General features: G+C 43.2%; 1 protein-coding gene across 1 annotated transcript in view; it reads left to right on the top strand.

Moving 5' to 3' along the window:
* The window catches only part of TMBIM6 (transmembrane BAX inhibitor motif containing 6), a 22,033-nt gene extending 6,889 nt beyond the window's left edge, over positions 1 to 15,144 (top strand). The window contains exons 2-10 of the mRNA XM_007452275.1: positions 5,566 to 5,653; positions 6,295 to 6,403; positions 8,777 to 8,897; positions 10,127 to 10,175; positions 10,265 to 10,362; positions 10,565 to 10,644; positions 11,123 to 11,223; positions 11,919 to 11,994; positions 13,119 to 15,144. Coding sequence (XP_007452337.1) covers positions 5,598 to 5,653; positions 6,295 to 6,403; positions 8,777 to 8,897; positions 10,127 to 10,175; positions 10,265 to 10,362; positions 10,565 to 10,644; positions 11,123 to 11,223; positions 11,919 to 11,994; positions 13,119 to 13,142 — 714 coding nt within the window. The 5' untranslated portion in view covers positions 5,566 to 5,597 and the 3' untranslated portion in view covers positions 13,143 to 15,144. The remainder of the gene's footprint in view (positions 1 to 5,565; positions 5,654 to 6,294; positions 6,404 to 8,776; positions 8,898 to 10,126; positions 10,176 to 10,264; positions 10,363 to 10,564; positions 10,645 to 11,122; positions 11,224 to 11,918; positions 11,995 to 13,118) is intronic.
* Positions 15,145 to 16,666: the final 1,522 nt, after the last annotated feature.

Raw genomic sequence — 16,666 nt, forward strand, 5'->3', positions numbered from 1 at the left:
GTTCAGCAGCCATGGCTCATGGGCCTAGCCGCTCCGTGGCATGTGGGATCTTCCCGGACCGGGGCACGAACCCGTGTCCCCTGCATTGGCAGGCAGACTCTCAACCACTGCGCCACCAGGGAAGCTCCTCCTTTTTCATTTCTAATTCTTGAATAATACATTTTTAAAATTAAAATACAGAGCATATGTAAGTTAGGCCTATGATAAATGTCTTCTAAAACTAGATTTTTTTTTTAACGTGGACCATTTTTAAAGTCTTTATTGAATTTGTTACAATATTGCTTCTGTTTTATGTTTTGGTTTTTTGGCCACTAGGCATGTGGGATCTTAGCTCCCGGACTAGGGATTGAACCCTTACCGCCTGCATTGGAAGGTGAAGTCTTAACCACTGGACTGCCAGGGAAGTCCCTAAAACTAGACTTCTAAAAGGGAAAATCATCACCTGTAGCCTGTGAAGGGTGTGTTTGGAACATTCATTAAATGATTATAAACAACAACAAAAATTTAAGAAAAGGGGGAAAATTGTGCACTGAGGACATGAGAGTAATGAATTACACTAGTAAAAACAATGGTTAATATATTGAGCTGGTCTTATGTACGAAGCACTATTCTTAGCACGAAGCACTATTCTTAGCACGTTGTATTATCTCACTTAGTCCTCATCCGTATGAAGTAGGGAATATTAAGTGTTATTATTTTACAAATGAGGAAACTGAAGCACAGTGAGGTTAAGTGCCAGAAACTTGCTCCATCACACAGCTAAGGAGGTAGCCAAGATTCAAACGCAGCAGGCTTTGCTCTTAACCACTATGCTAGGGACATGGTTGTAGAGTCTACAAACTATTCAGTAGAAAGAACTACTAAAAAAAATTACAATTCCCCCCCCCACCACCACCACCTTTTTTTGTTTAACCACATGAGATTTTTCTTCTCTCAGGTATCAATTTGGTCCCTTTTGGGGGTGTGGGAACAGGGTTCAAGATGGTTGAATTACTACAACAGGAATGAAGAACCATATAATTCGTGCACTGAATGTTTAATTAAATGTGTGAACAATGTTTCTTTGGTTGGTTTAATGTTGTTAAATTGTATACACTGAGGCAGCTTCTGGGCTGGCTCCAGTAGTCAGCAAGCTTTTCTTTGTCAAAGGCAAGGATTTTTTTAAAATGAATACTAAATGCATGATTGTTTTGCATAGCTTTTGGCCACTTGGCCATGTTTCATATGCATTGTACTTAGTAGTTGTTGGAATAAGATTGAGGAGAATTTTTTTTTTTTTTTAATTTAAGGCTTGGCTGTTGATAATATTTTGTTTTAGGACATGGGTAAGGAAGATTCTTAGAAAACAACAGGAGATTTAACAATATGTAAGAAGACAAAGATGTTAATTGATAAGAATATCTGTCTCCTCCTACCTGCCCCTGCTGCCCTTCCCTCCTCAAACAAAAGCAGACCCCAGGAATACCTAACTCAGAACAAAGTGTTTACTTGAGTTTTTCTATCTTGATAAACCTGTGCAGTAAGGGTTTCTTTGTTTTTGTTTTTTTGGTAGCATTGGGTCTTCGTTGCTTCACGAGGGCTTTCTCTAGTTGTGGCTAGCTGGGGCTACTCTTCGTTGCGGTGTGTGTGCTTCTTGTGGTGGCTTCTCTTGTTGTGGAGCACGGGCTCTAGGTGCATGGGCTCCAGTAGTTGTGGTGCGCAGGCTCAGTAGTTGTGGCACAGGGGCTTAGTTGCTCCATGGCATGTGGGATCTTCCCAGACCAGGGCTCGAACCCGTGGCCCCTGCATTGACAGGGGGATTCTTATCCACTTCGCCACCAGGGAAGTCCTATTGTGCAACAAGTTTTTTGTTTTGTTTTCGGGTGGCTCTGGCAGAGAGGCTGGCCTGGGGAACCACGGATGGTGACACTTCCAACAAAGCTTGAGCAATATATGCATGACAAATTTTGACAAGTTTTGGTATCCTGCCTTTCAAAGGATGAAGGCATAAAATGAGTCTCTAAACTAAATTAAAGGAATTTGGTTATGTAACACCTGAACATTTACTTCTCATTTACAAATGCAGTGCAGGCAAATTTCCCATGAGTCTCTGAGGCACTGTCCACCTCCCTGTTTTAGATTTGAGTATAGAACTCTATGAGTTGGGGTCCAGGGTGAGACAGACCAATGCTGGTATCCGTTCCGTAATGGGCTTCAGTGTATGTTAGGGGGAGTCCTATAATGAATAATTTTTGAGTAACTTGTAGTATACGTTTTCCCTTTATTTTGGTAAAATATATATAACATAAAATTTATCATTTTAATGTACTTTTACATTTATTTTTATTTTGTTTAGTTTTTTGGCCGTGCTGCACGGCTTGCAGGATCCTAGTTCCTTGACCAGGGACTGAACCTGGGCACTCGGCAGTGAAAATGCGAGTGCCAACCACTGGACTGCCAGGGAATTCCCTGTACTTTTTTTTTAAAACCGAGATTTTCGCTTAACTATGGGGGCCCCTCTGGAATGTTAGCCGAGTTACCTGGTTAATGGTTTTGAATACTTCAAGCCCTGTTGAGAGCTGTCTGTCCCTGGGACTGAAAATACTTTTGGTATGGGAGCTGCTATTTTTGAGTTATGAATGCAATTTAATCTTGTTCAGCTGAGTTTGCATATGAACCATTGAAACGTAGATACCTTTTCTCTACAGCTTCTGAGCACAAGTAGTTGAGGCTAAGATAGAAAACTGGTAAGTTTAGTCTATCTGGCAAAAGTTATAAGAACAGTTTGTTTTGTTTTGTTTGCGTTACGCGGGCCTCTCACTGTTGTGGCCTCTCCCGTTGTGGAGCGCAGGCTCAGCGGCCATGGCTTACGGGCCCAGCCACTCCACAGCATGTGGGATCTTCCCGGACCGGGGCACGAACCCGTGTCCCCTGCATCGGCAGGCGGACTCCCAACCACTGCGCCACCAGGGAAGCCCTAAGAACAGTTTTAACGCATTATTTATCTGTATGTTAGTTCTTGTCTGTCTAGAACAGACCGAGAGCAAACTGTCATATATTTCCTTGATTCTAAGACCTAACTTTTTTCCCCTCTAATTTTAACAGTTCTGAAATTATGTCATATATACATCATGTCATATTTATTAAATGTATACTTTATTGCATTTTTCCCCATGAAGCTGCTGCTACTAAAATTGCTGTGTACCTTTGCATCTAGAAAATTTGGTGATTACATATTTCACTTAAATTTTAGAGTTGGTAGTAATGTTGGAAAACTGGTTTTAATTAATTTTTTAATGATTTTAAATTGCAAGGCACTAAATCATGGAGAAATTCATATTTGATACCTCTGTCCCTACCCTCACCTTTGATGGTTTTGGTTTTTCCATCAGCAGTTGTAAGAGAGACAGTCAGTACCCCCTGGGAAATGCCAGAGAGCAAACTTGACGTTCTCCCATCCCACAGTTTCCATTCAGTGGGGTCTGGTTACAGAGTGTTGCCCCTTTCTGACTAATAATCCCCAGGGTATTTGCGGATTTAACACACACACACACCCACACACACTTGAACTCTTGAAATTGGAAGCAAGAGGCACTCTAGCTTTGTTGTGAATACTGAGAAACTTGGCTCTGAAGGTTGCTTCAGTGCTGTTGCAAGTTCTTTCTAGGGATGTCATTAAGGCTGTTAATGGAAGCTTTAAACAAAGACACTTTCCAGGTGCTGGATTCTGCCATCCTGTAAGTGTGTTCTCTAGAGGACGGATTCATCATGGTTATGGAAGGCTTTGGTTGGCTGTGCAATAGCCTGCAACCATTGCTCCATCTAGATCAAGAGGGCCGAGAACCCCGTGACTTAGAGGTGAGAGGAACAGGTTTAGTAGGTTCTGCAGCTTCTCACTGTATCTATCCTTAAGAACAAAAGTAACAATGCAGTTGAGGTGAGTAGGGATGTTGGTGAGAAAGGAAAGAGGAAATCAGAGAAAGCAAGCCAGCCATTGTAATTGTTCCATATATGAGAGAGAGCCTCAGGAAACAAGCGGTAGTGATGCTTGTGAACTCTAAGGATGGCATCTTTCCACTGGCCCAGAATTCCTCGGGAAATCATTTTGGGGATTGTTACTTTCATTGCCTGGATTAATTTTGCTGAGTATTAGGCTAGGTGCTGATAGAATGGGTGTGAGTAGTAGGCCTGTCTTTCAAACAACTTAGCTTTAATCCCCTCCTCTCCCCTGTTTTTGGCTGATTTGAAATGAATGGGTATTATGGATCTAATAAGAATCTGGAGGATTGATATTTAGGAAGGATGAAAGTTCTTGATTAGATTTTTAGTTCTGTAGGTTAAATGTGTTTATTTAGGATTGCATGTGAGATAGGGGAGGGAGCAAAACTTAAGATCCTGACTTTATGGTATTGATATAATGTAACCTGGTTGTAGTTCAGTTTTAAAATGCCCTTTATGACAATTGGGGCAGTTGACAAGATCTGAATAAGGTCTGTAGATTAGGTAATGGTATTGTATTATTGTTAATTTACTGATTTTGATCATTGTTTTCAGAATATACATACTGAAGTGTTTAGATGTAAAGAGGCATTGTGTCTTGCATAGTTAGGAAAAGGTCTCCATATATTGCTATATAGAGGGGGAGGATAAAGCAAATATGGTGACACACTAACATTTAGGAAATCTGGGTGAAGTGTGCAGAAATTCCTTGTACTATTCCCACTCTTCTGTAAGAAAGGTTCTGAGATTGTGTTTTAAAAAATTCTCTCTGCACAAATTTCTTTTTCATGGAGGAACTTTCCTCTTTTTAAAACTGTGGCTCCCTTACAGTTCAGTTCTAAATTGCATTGGGTAGAAAGTTTCTAAATGTATATTTAAAAAATGCAATCCCTAGTGTCAGACCCAGCTTTATAATTTTTCTTTTTTATTTTTAAACTTCTGTGCCTTTGCTGAGGGAATTCTCTGGCATCTTGAAAAAATGACAAGTTGCCTTATGTTCCAGTAAGACTGGGTCCCTTTAACTAGCTTGCTAATAGAGAATTTCTCAAAGAAACAAACTGTCTTTTAAAGGGGCAGGATGGGGCTTCCCTGGTGGTGCAGTGGTTGAGAGTCCGCCTGCCGATGCAGGGGAACACGGGTTCGTGCCCCGGTAGGGGAAGATCCCACATGCCACGGAGCGGCTGGGCCCATGAGCCATGGCCTCTGAGCCTGTGTGTCCAGAGCCTGGGCTCCACAACGGGAGAGGCCACAACAGTGAGAGGCCCGCGTAACGCCAAAAAAAAAAAAGAAAAAGATGTTAAAGGGGCAGGTTATCTTCTGAAAGAATAGAAATCAAATGCTAGTAATGAAACAGTTTGGGGAGAAGAAGATGGGTTCCTCTGTCCCCTTTAAAATGGTTGGGTATGATTGCAAACGTATTCTAGAAGGAAATATATAAAAATGCAAGTGGTGGTGTTAGGGCAATGGGATTTTATATATAACTTTCATTTTTCCAAACTTGTATGTTGCTGTTTTTCATAAGAAAGTTGTTATTTTGTGTGTCCTTGTATCTTTAAAATAACTTTTCTTATTTCCTCGATTCCACAGAGTGGAGGCTGTGTCCCACAGACTCTAGCATCATGAACCTATTTGATCGGAAGATCAACTTTGATGCACTCCTTAAATTTTCCCACATGTAAGTGCTTTGACCTTAACTGTACTTCCTTACTGCATTTCCCTTTATATCTTGTTTCTTTTCCTTTTCCTGGTGCATTAACTTTTGTACGTGTAAACTAACATATTAACTTTGCTAGAATCCAGAGGATCTGATAAAAGCACCCAAAGTCTAAGGGCTGCGGTGTGGTCACTGGAAAGCCATTTAGTTATTTTAGTTTGGGTAATGATTGTTCATAGTTTGGGCATTGGGGCTTTCCTCAGCATTTAAGATTTTCTGTTTGTTAACCTAGTTTTCAAAGCATTCTTTTTTTTTTTTTTTTTTTTTTTTTTTTTTTGGTTTTGCGGTGCGCGGGCCTCTCACTGTTGTGGCCTCTCCCGTTGTGGAGCACAGGCTCCGGACGCGCAGGCTCAGCAGCCATGGCTCACGGGCCCAGCCGCTCCGCGGCATGTGGGATCTTCCCGGACCGGGGCACGAACCCGTGTCCCCTGCATCGGCAGGCGGACTCTCAACCACTGCGCCACCAGGGAAGCCCCCAAAGCATTCTTTTTTTATTGTACCAAAACTTTCACATATTCCCTGGGAAGAAGAAGGAAAATTATTCTTAGCTTAGAGATGAGATTGGTCCTGGAGTAATGGCCATTATCAACATTCTTTCCTAGAACCCCCTCGACGCAGCAGCACCTGAAGAAGGTCTATGCCAGCTTTGCCCTCTGTATGTTTGTGGCGGCTGCCGGGGCCTATGTCCATGTGGTCACCCATTTCATTCAGGTAAGAGCAGTTTTCTCCTCTAGTTGCTGTGGCCCAAATCGCATTAGGAAGAAACTAGCGTGGTACAAGCCTATGTCCTTCCTTAATACTTCTCAGTAGTTTGGGATCTGAACCCAGCCAGAGCCAGTTGTAAATCAGGACATGCAGAACCATTTAATTTTTCTGCCAACTCTGCCCTCTCTAGATACTGAAAACAGGATGTTTTGACCCTGACACTGAACGGTGTGCTGCTGACACACAAGACCCCCACCCACTGGAGAGAGGTCTGCGTGCTGGGGTGGTTTTGCACAGTAACCTTTTTATCTTTTCTTCCTCTTTTTTTGCCTGAATGACTGTGTAGTACTTGGATACAAAACACTGACTGTATGATTATCAGGAGAGACAGGGTTGAGACCTTTAAGGATTTGGCCCATTTTATTCTTTGAGAAACTCATTTTCCTTTGTTGAGTGAGAGTTTGAGTTTGGCTAGAAGCAATAAAAGGGATGGTTGAGGAATACTCAAAGTTTGAAACTCACTAACCAAGACTTGTCCCTTTTGGAGTGACCTTTTTAGTCTAAGTACAGGGGTGTGGCTGTGTTGGCATTTGGCACTGCTGAGGAGTGGCATGATCAGGCATCCCCATGCTCAGGCACCTCCTGGCAGAGGTTGTGTGAAAAATTACTCTAGACACTCAAAGATAGGGCTTTGATCCCTCAAGTTCACTAAAACATATTCTGCCTTTTAGGCAAAAGTGGCCCTTTTGGTTTCTGGTTGTGTTTTGTTTGTTTTTTTAAGTAATATAGTGAAATATAGTCATCCTCATTATTCATGGATTCCATATTTGTGATTTACCTACTCAGCAAAATTCATTTGTAACCCTAAAATCGGTTCTAATGGTGCTTTTGTGGACCTTTGCAGCCATACACAGATTGGCAAAAAATTCGAGCTGTCCATTGCACCATGTTCTAGCTGAGGTTGAATGTGGCAACACTGCCTTCTTTCAAGCTCTCATACTGTAAACAAGTGTCTTTTTCATAGTCTATTTAGTGCCACATTTTCTGCGTTTTTATAATTTTTCTTGGTGATTTTGATGTTTAAAATGGCCTCAGGCATAGTGCTAAAAAGTGCTGAGTGGTATTACTAAGTGCAAGACTGTGATGTGCCTTATAGAGAAAATACGTGTGTTAGATAAGCTTTGTTCAGGCATGAATTACAGTGCGGCTGGGCACGAGTTCTATGTTGATGAGTCGACAGTATATATCCAAGTGTCTTTAAACAGAAAAGACATACACAACAAGGTTTTGTATCGACCAGTTGATAAAAATGTGACAGGAGGCTCGAAAGAGCTTAAACCTTTATTTCCTCCAGGAGCATTTGTTCAGTATCACTGATTCATTGCTTACAGTGGCTGTATAGAGCAGAACTACTGTGAAAACTGAGGATTGACTCTACCTTTAAAAGAAGGAAGAAACTTTGGTGTCTACATACATCCTTGATGATTTTCCTCTCTTTCTAATGCTTGTAACTTTTCCCACTTGCTTTAAAACAAATTTTTTTTCCTTCTTATAAAAATAATGCATGTTCATTGTAGAGAATTTAGAAAACAGACTAGTGATAAGAAGTAAATATAATCCCATCATCCTAAATTAACATTTTGGTTCTTACTCTCTGTCTCCGTTCATTCTGGCTGCTATAACAATACCATAAACTGGGTGGCTTAAACAACAAATGTTTCTCAGAGTTTGGGAGGCTGGGAAGCCCACGATCATGATAGGTGCTGGCAGATTTGTTCTGTGGTGAGGGCCAGCTTCTCCTGTGTCATCACATGGTAGAAGGGGCAGGGGAGCTCTCTGGGATCTCTTTTATAAGGTCACTAATCTCCCTTTGTGAAGGCTCCACCCTTATGATCTAATCACCTTCCAAAGACCCCACCTCCAAATACCATTAAATTGAGGGTTAGGATTTAAACATGAATTTGAGAGGGGAGCACAGTCATTCAGTTTTTTCTGTGTGTGTGTATATACATTTGTGTGTGTGTGTGTGTGTGTGTGTGTGTGTTTTAAAGTGATCAAAGAGAGGTCATTCCTACTTGTTCTGCAGATTGGAATATGCTTCAAGCACTTGTCACTTTGATTCATCTTTTCTGTTTCTTGGGTCAGACTCATAATTTGACTTGGGCAGTTACAGTTGATGGACTGCCTCCAGCATCCACCGTGGTCCTGACCTTGTCCTTTAAGCTTCTGGTTTTTCTCCTCAGCCCTCACTGCCTTTTCTGCTGCCTCCAGGTTAGAGGCAAATATTAGGAAGTCCAAGTGAATATTTGAACCCAATAAGGTCTCTTGCAAAATAAATTTGATACTTTCAAGTGTTTAATTATTGACTGGATCTGACAGGCTGGCCTGCTCTCTGCCTTGGGCTCCCTGGGGTTGATGATTTGGCTGATGGCAACACCTCATAGCCATGAAACTGAGCAAAAAAGACTGGGACTTCTTGCTGGATTTGCTTTCCTTACAGGTATGTTAAGGGATTGGTTTAATTTTGAGGGAGGGACACTGTATTTTTAGTATCTCTTTAGATTAAGGCCCAAGATATATATTTATTCAGATGCACCCCAACTGGCACACTGTACCATCCTATCTTGTATTTGAGTGTGCCTTGTATTGCTTTCTTATTTCATATAGGTGCATCTTGCTTTCCCATCTAGAGGGCTCTTTGTGACTAGTGTCTGTGACTTCTACTTTTGTATCCAAAAATAAGCATTTGTATGCTTGAATGAATGAGGTTTAAGAGCTTAGGTAGCATAACTTGTTAATGGTGGACATGGGACTAAACTAGGCCAAGAATCTGACTTAGTTGAACTCACACTGGCAACTATCATAGGAGCATCTGTTCTGAATCTTGTGGACAGTTAATTAAAGTCATACATTGAGATCCATCCTACAGGGCACTTTGCTGATTCTCAAGAAAAGAATTAAAAGCGCAGATCTTCTAGAATTGTCATTAAGGAAAACAGGTCTCAAGGTACATAGTAAAAATACTTGCAAAGCAACATTTGAGTTAGTACAACTCGTTCTGAGTGCGTCTAATCTATACAGTGTTGAAGAAATTGTAGAAAGGAAGGGATTTAGAGATTAAGATTTTTAGATCAGGGAAAGCTAGTTTTTGAAGGTATTAAAGGGGTGGGATTATCAGAAGGAGAGAAAAGCCAGAGTAGAGGAGATGTTGGAGCTGGAACAGGTTGCTGCTGCACCCTCCTGTTGGCAGGTGTCCACCTGCAGAACCGGTCTGGCCTTTTCTTCTAGAGAGGGAGTCAGCATTCATGACTACAGGTTGTTGGCCACAAGGCACTGCTTTGCTCTTTATCCTTTTCATCTAATTCCTGATCTGGCCTACATTACAGTCTCACATCACTGCTCTTCAGAGTTTTGCAGCCTTATAATTTAGCTGGAAAATGTTTGACGTGCCTGCTTCATTTTTCCTAATGTCTATTCCTACTGGGTCATCTATGATTTTCAGCCAAGGGGACAGTTGTGCAGGTCTGTCCATAAATAACTCAGTCGAGTATTTGTTCTCTGGAAAACAGTTAAGGATGGAAGAGAGAAAGATTTAATTACGTTAGTCCACTTGTTTTGTTGTTTTCTAGGACTGTAGGCATGCCCATGCTATTGATGATCAGCTTTTGGATGAGAATCCTCTTCAGAAATTGGTGTTAATGCTGTGTTTTGCGGCTTTTTGTTTTCTAGGAGTTGGCCTGGGCCCTGCTCTGGACTTGTGCATTGCCATCAACCCCAGGTAACTGTTACTAGTGTCTTATGAATATACCTTCTAAATATAGGTTGTATACCTGTAGCCCTTGATATAATGGTCTTTTCCCTTAACAGCATCCTTCCCACCGCCTTCCTGGGCACAGCAATGATCTTCACCTGTTTCACCCTGAGTGCACTCTATGCCAGGCGCCGTAGCTACCTCTTTCTGGGAGGTATGTGTGGACTGGAAAATAGGGAGAGAGTCTCCACTTTAGCCAGAATTCTCACTAGGACCTTTCCCCTAACCTCCAACTTGTGACTGTTGGGTTGAAATTGAAAGCCTTCATTTTGGGGGGCAAGTAAAGAATGGCCTTAATGGGATTGCTCTGCTTAGCTTCGGCTTTTCTCAAGATGGCTTTTTGTCTTCTCTTATAGGTATCTTGATGTCGGCCATGAGCCTGATGCTCTTGTCTTCCCTGGGGAATCTTTTCTTCGGATCCTTTTGGCTTTTCCAGGTGAGATTTGCATATACTTTTGCAGCAGCCATTTACCTTGCATTTCTTTTTCTTGCTTAACCCCCTATAGCCAAGATAGACTAAGAATTCTCATCTTTGTGGGGCAGTGCTCTTGAATCCTCGCCACTCACCCTCCCAGGACGGAGCCTTCTGCTACAGGTGGAAGTACAAACTGAACAGGGGTTGGACATTGCCGTGGAGATGGTTTGCTCAGAGATAATTTTTCTAAAGCCAGTCCAGCAGTGGCTCCTTGTTAAAATGATGGAAGCTCTTCCAGTGACCTGGAAAAATAAGTGCAGAGTTGTGCCTAGGGAAGTAATATGGTCTTCACTGTGGGCTTCAGTTCCCACGAATGTTAATGTCAGTAGGGTTAGCATTCGATGTACTTTCAAGTGGCCAAGGGCCAGAAAGAGGTATGGCTGTTTTTTCTCTACAATGTCTACCACATGGTAACCTCATCTCATTCTTCTTTTGTTAGGCAAACCTGTATGTGGGACTGGTGGTCATGTGTGGCTTTGTCCTTTTTGATACTCAACTCATTATTGAAAAGGCTGAAAATGGAGATAAAGATTATATCTGGTGAGTGTGAAACCTGGTCTTTAATGAGTATGAAGCGGGGAGGCATACTCTTCCATTCGATGACTCTCTTCTGATTCTCTGGGATGATCTTTTGCTTGACGCCCCTTTCTTTCCACATCAGTAGGAATGAGTGGACCAGATGGCACTGGCTGACTTATGTGGCCACAGCCTTCAGGGGCATACATGATAGGATATTCATGGTTTTGGAACTGTGCACCAAAAAGCATCGTTTCCCTCAATTCCTGAAAGACATCAGATTTTTAAAAGTTGGACTAATAATATGTATTTAAGTATCCATACTTTGAATAGTGGTTACCTCTAGGCAGAGGAGAGGGAAAGGAATCTTTCACCTTTTACTCTTAATACTGTTGTATTCTTTAAACCTTTAACAATGAGAAGAAGATATGCATATAATTTTTTTAATGTAGTAATCCTCTCAAAATCTCAACTAGTTAATGGTAGTTCCAGGGTTCAGACTTAGGCCTCTGCAGAGTCTAAATTTTCTTTTGTCTGTGCTCCGTGGCTTCACTGAGTTGAAGAGGATCTCAGACACTAGAGTTTTACTTAGTTGGTGGTGGAGTGCTGGTGAAGTTGACTCTTGGGGTGGGGCAGGGTTTCTGTGTTCTGCACCTTTGTGGGCTTGTGGATAAAGGAAAGTGGGAAGTGCAGTTTGTGACCTGGTTCTTCTCTTTCAGGCACTGCGTTGACCTCTTCTTAGATTTCGTTACTCTCTTCAGAAAACTCATGATGATCCTGGCTATGAATGAGAAGGTTAGCACCACCCAAAGATGAAAGATCAGCATCTCTGTGTACTTAAAGCTTGAGAACGTGCTCACACTGTGTGGGTCCAGGGTAACTGTAAGGCAAGCCACTGAGTAAGACTTCAACTAGAAGTCTTTAGCTGTTGGAGAAAAAGGAACAAGTAAAAATCATCCTTTTTTTTTTTTTCTTTTTTAAATGAATCCCTGAGATTAGTATCAAAAGGAAAAGAGCTTTAGTGGCAACAAGAAACAGTCTACTCTATGAGGAATTTAAAGGCTGTAAAGATAGTTGTGACTTAAAAAGATATCCTAGAGGATTTATATAATACCACCAGCTTTTGTATATATATTTTAGAAATAGGCCAATTTTACCCATTTGTTAGTCTTAATTTTTTTCAAGAGAGGCATTCTATATAGGGTTAGTGAGTGGCAAACATCATCCACTCCAGTAGTAGGGGAGCAAATGAAAGCACAGGCCTTTCTTTACAGAACTTAAGGTGGAATGTGAGTCGGTGCAGTGATGATGGAAGCAGTTGACCAGATGGGATTGGTGGTCCTCTGTCTGGTCTGTACCGCGATTGGACTGAGGACCAAGCAGGTCCTCCAGTTTCAGTCAAAACAACATCCTTTTCATCCATGTAATGATACCCTGGGCTTCCCCCAGTGCAATGAAGAGTTCAACTGGACTGTATTATTTCGAATGCTAATTTATGCTGAGGATTTATGCTTTCTTCTCAGGCCTAATGGAAAGTTGATCTTGGCTTGGTCTTGGCCTCTGGTTTAGTTATTTTAGGGTAGACCGCAAGTCTGCAGCCTTCAGTGGTTGGGATCTGAGCTGTCGTGGTTGTGAGTAGCCAGGAGTGGTTAGGCAGCCCACCTAGCTACTCATGGGGTAGCAACGGGAACAGCTGCTTGACCTTTATTGTTGTCAAGTCTGTAGCACCTTGGGAGACCACCAGCAGAAGATGGTTAAGATTTAGTTCCTCCTATACTGAAGGAGCATCTCTCCTCCCTTTTTACTGTCTGGATCCCTTCCAGTCACTAACCAAAGGCAGTGAGGTATCGGCTGACTCGAGAGTTTTAGCTTAAATGTCAATGCCAGAAGTTAATTGGGTAATTTTCCTCCATTTCTAGGATAAGAAGAAGGAGAAGAAGTGAAATGACCATCCAGCCTTCCCCAGTCTGACTTCCTCTCCCTCCGCCCCTCATTTCCTCTTTGCACACATTACAGGTGGCGTGTTCTGTGATAATGAAAAGCATCGGAAAAGCTTTTGTACTTTGTGGTTTTCTCTGTTTTGAATTTTTTGATCAAAAAACTGATTAGCAAAATATAGTTTGGAGTTTGGCTTCATATTTTTGGGGCTCTTCCCCGCTCCCTTTTCTGTCATCCCCCACCCCTAGCCTCTTCCTCTGCTCAGGCAGCCAGTCCACCGTGATGAGCGGGATCTGCAGTCCGCCTTGGCGACTGTGCTTCACCCAGTGGACCTGAACTGTTTGGTAGAGACGCCTTGCTTGGCCCTTCTTCCCGCAGCGTTGTTTGCTTTATGCGCATTTCCTGTGGGACTAGGCAGTGTGTTTTCCATTGGAAAGACGTTTGCTGGTCCCATTGTTACTCAGGCTTATTATGTCTGAGCTGCCAACCCCTGCAGAGAACATGAAAAGCCTCTTCTGGTGGATGCTTTGCTTCCCCTGAGCTGCCGGAGTCACTGCTGGTCCGACTCCGGCAGACATGCCTTTCTGCCTTGCTGTCATGAAAGGAGTGTGGATTTGTGTGGGTTCCCTTTCCAGTCCCTTGTCTGGCCCTCGGAATCTGCTTGCTTTCCATCCGTGCGGTGGGAGGGTTTCAGCACAAAGGGAAATTCTTGGCAGGCATCTATGAAATGGCTAATTATGTATGGCAAGATATAATGTAGAGTTCCCAGACTTGCCCTTTTTTTTTGTTAGATTGATCACTACCTTGGTTACTGAGTGGCCTCTACCAGGTGGCTGTGATTAAGGGTCCCGGGAGAGGAAGGATAGAGAAGGGGCATGGCTGAGCCTCTGAGGTAATTGTGACTAATCCTGCCAGACTCAGATGAGGGCCTGTTTGGGGCAGAGGAGAGTAGTATCTCCCCCATTAACTGAGTGGGTCTTTGTTCACACCAGTGGCATGGGCCGTGATGGCTTGGGAGGCAGCATTCATAACAGTCCTTAGGTGCGTTTTTGTCTTATCTTGGGCACTAATAGGTAGTGTCAGGCCAGAGATTTGGGGCAGTAGATATATGTCCATTTTACAGATGCACTTCATTCAGGTTTTGGTCTGTTCACCTGTTTCTGGAAATCTGCAGCCTTCTTTAGGCAGGGGCTGGGTGACCAAACCTGCAAGACTTCTGCTTTCCTACAGCTCTGTGTTTGCAAGTGTGGGGGGTAGTACTAATGGGGTCACCAGCTCCTTCCCTGTGAGCTGCCACAGCCAGCTGGCACAGAAGGTCAGACAGCCTTGGGAGCGTTTGTGGCTCTGGCTACTCACAGGGCTTCAATGTAAGGGGAACTGAGCCATCGAAAACTCATTGCTAGTAGGACACCATTTTTGGCTTTCCCTGTTCACAACCAGTACACAGTTTGACCCAGTGGCTACTGGTTCACAGCGCACCACATCACTGTGCCATTCCATGAAACAGTTTTGTTCCCAGGCTGTGTGATTCCTGGAGTGGCATGCCACTCGGAATGGCTCACTTCTGCAGAGGATGCTGCCCTCTGATTTAGCTGCTGTCTCCAGCCTGTGGCTTGAGAATTTACTAAAAGGGATTTCCTTCCCATTCAGCCCCCAATAGCAACCCTCCATACATTTGTTGATTCTCTGCTAGGCCTGAGAATCTGAGTTACATCTCCTGAAGCCAAACTCCACCTCTTGTGCTTTTTTTGCTTGGGATGAGGAGTTTTTCTTTAGAAACAGTGCCAAGAATGACAAGATGTAAAAAACTACTTTTAAAGAAAATGCCTAACAGGTTTTTAATACAGTAATCACTGTAATTATCACTTTCTTTTCGAGTTCTTTGGTTTCCAGCTCAGGCTGCATTCTCTAACTCATACTGTGAAGACAAAGGTGTTTTTGATTCAGAAATATATGGAATCTACATAGTCTTAATTTGTAAAAAATAAAGAAAATTCCTTAACCTTTCCTTGTGTAAGTGTGTGTGAAATCCAAGGCCACAGCTGAACGGGAGGTTTGGGGTGCTGTCTGACTTCTTGTTCTTGGGGCTGGGAGTAGGATAGGATTACGTTTGCTCTAGGTATGAATAGAAATAAAGAGACCCCCACTTGGGCCTCTCAGTCTGTAGCCCCAGCTTGCCACAGATGTTGGGGATATTCTCTGTTCCATACACAGCCCAGGCCTTTTTCTGGTCCTCCTCCTACCCAGCCTTTATCATAGGGGGTTCATGGTAGCAGCACGTGTAGTTGGTTACAATATACAGCCAAGCTTTGACATTTGGGGATGCATAATGGAAAAGGCATGACAATTCACTCATTTTGCAAGTACCGTGGTCTGCAATATCTGTGGTCACCCACTGGGCCCGGCTCTATTCCCGACGGTAGAAATCATCAGTGAAAATATAAAAATCCTTGTCCTCACAGAGTTTATATATGTGATTATAAACCAAAATTTGCATTACAGTCAGGTTACTCCTTTTTGTCACACTTGCTCTCTGGTTGTCACCCTCATTGTAAACAGCTTCCTGTTACTCTGACTCCTGGCTGAGGCCCCAGCTGAGGTGGAGTAGGAAATGTGAGGTGTTTAAGGTACTATCTTCGCACCCTCAATCTTTATAACCAGAGCAGGGCAGTCTTTTAGTCTTCTCCCAACTAGCCCACCAGTCACAAGTTAAACAGAAGAGGTTAACACACAGCTCGTTCCACGCCTAGCAGACCTGCAGGCTGAGCTAGAGCGGGGAGGGCATCGGTGGGCAGCAGAAGTGGAAGGGTGTCTGTGCTGGGAGAATAGACGGTCTGTTCTGTGAAGCAGGGGATCAAATGGGGGCGTCCACTTGGTGTCAGGTAATGTGCTCCATGCTGGGGCTAGAGGTGGATATAGTTACTGCTTTTCAGTCATGGCGGAGCAGTGCAGGAGAGCTACATGCAGACATTGAGTTCTTACAGGTAAACACAGGGCCATGGACAACAGAGACAGCCCTGCTCCTGATTCAGGGAAAAGTGTGTTGGAGATGATAACCTGAGCTTAGGTGAAATCTCGAAGGCTGAGTCAAGTGAGACAAGGGATGAGGTTAGAAAGGCAGTGGTAGGAGTGGGTGTTTTCAGGTCAAGGGATTAGTATGAGAAAAGGCACAGGAGTGTGACTCAGCATGGGGAGTGCTGGGAGTGCAATTGCTGGGTTGTAAATTTTATGGAGGGGACCAGTAGGAAATGAGAAGGAGGGGGTAAACGATAACTGAGGGCCTGCTGTTTCGTGCTAAGGAGCTGGCCTTGTCCTGACGGCAGCGGAGAGCATTGAAGGGCTTCTTGAGCAAGGGAATGGTCAGATTTGCATCCTCACATCTCAGGCGACTAGAGAGTAGACTGGGGGAAAGGGGCTAGTTGAAAGGCAATTATACACTACTGCCCAGATGTGGTCTCTCTCCTATCTCACTAAAAGGAAGCAGAGCTCCTTGGAGAAATGGCCCAAGAAATGTATAAGATGAACCTGG

The sequence above is a fragment of the Lipotes vexillifer genome, unplaced genomic scaffold (genome assembly GCF_000442215.2).
Source record: "Lipotes vexillifer unplaced genomic scaffold, Lipotes_vexillifer_v1.1 scaffold422, whole genome shotgun sequence".
In the NCBI taxonomy this organism is placed as follows: Eukaryota; Metazoa; Chordata; class Mammalia; order Artiodactyla; family Lipotidae; genus Lipotes; species Lipotes vexillifer.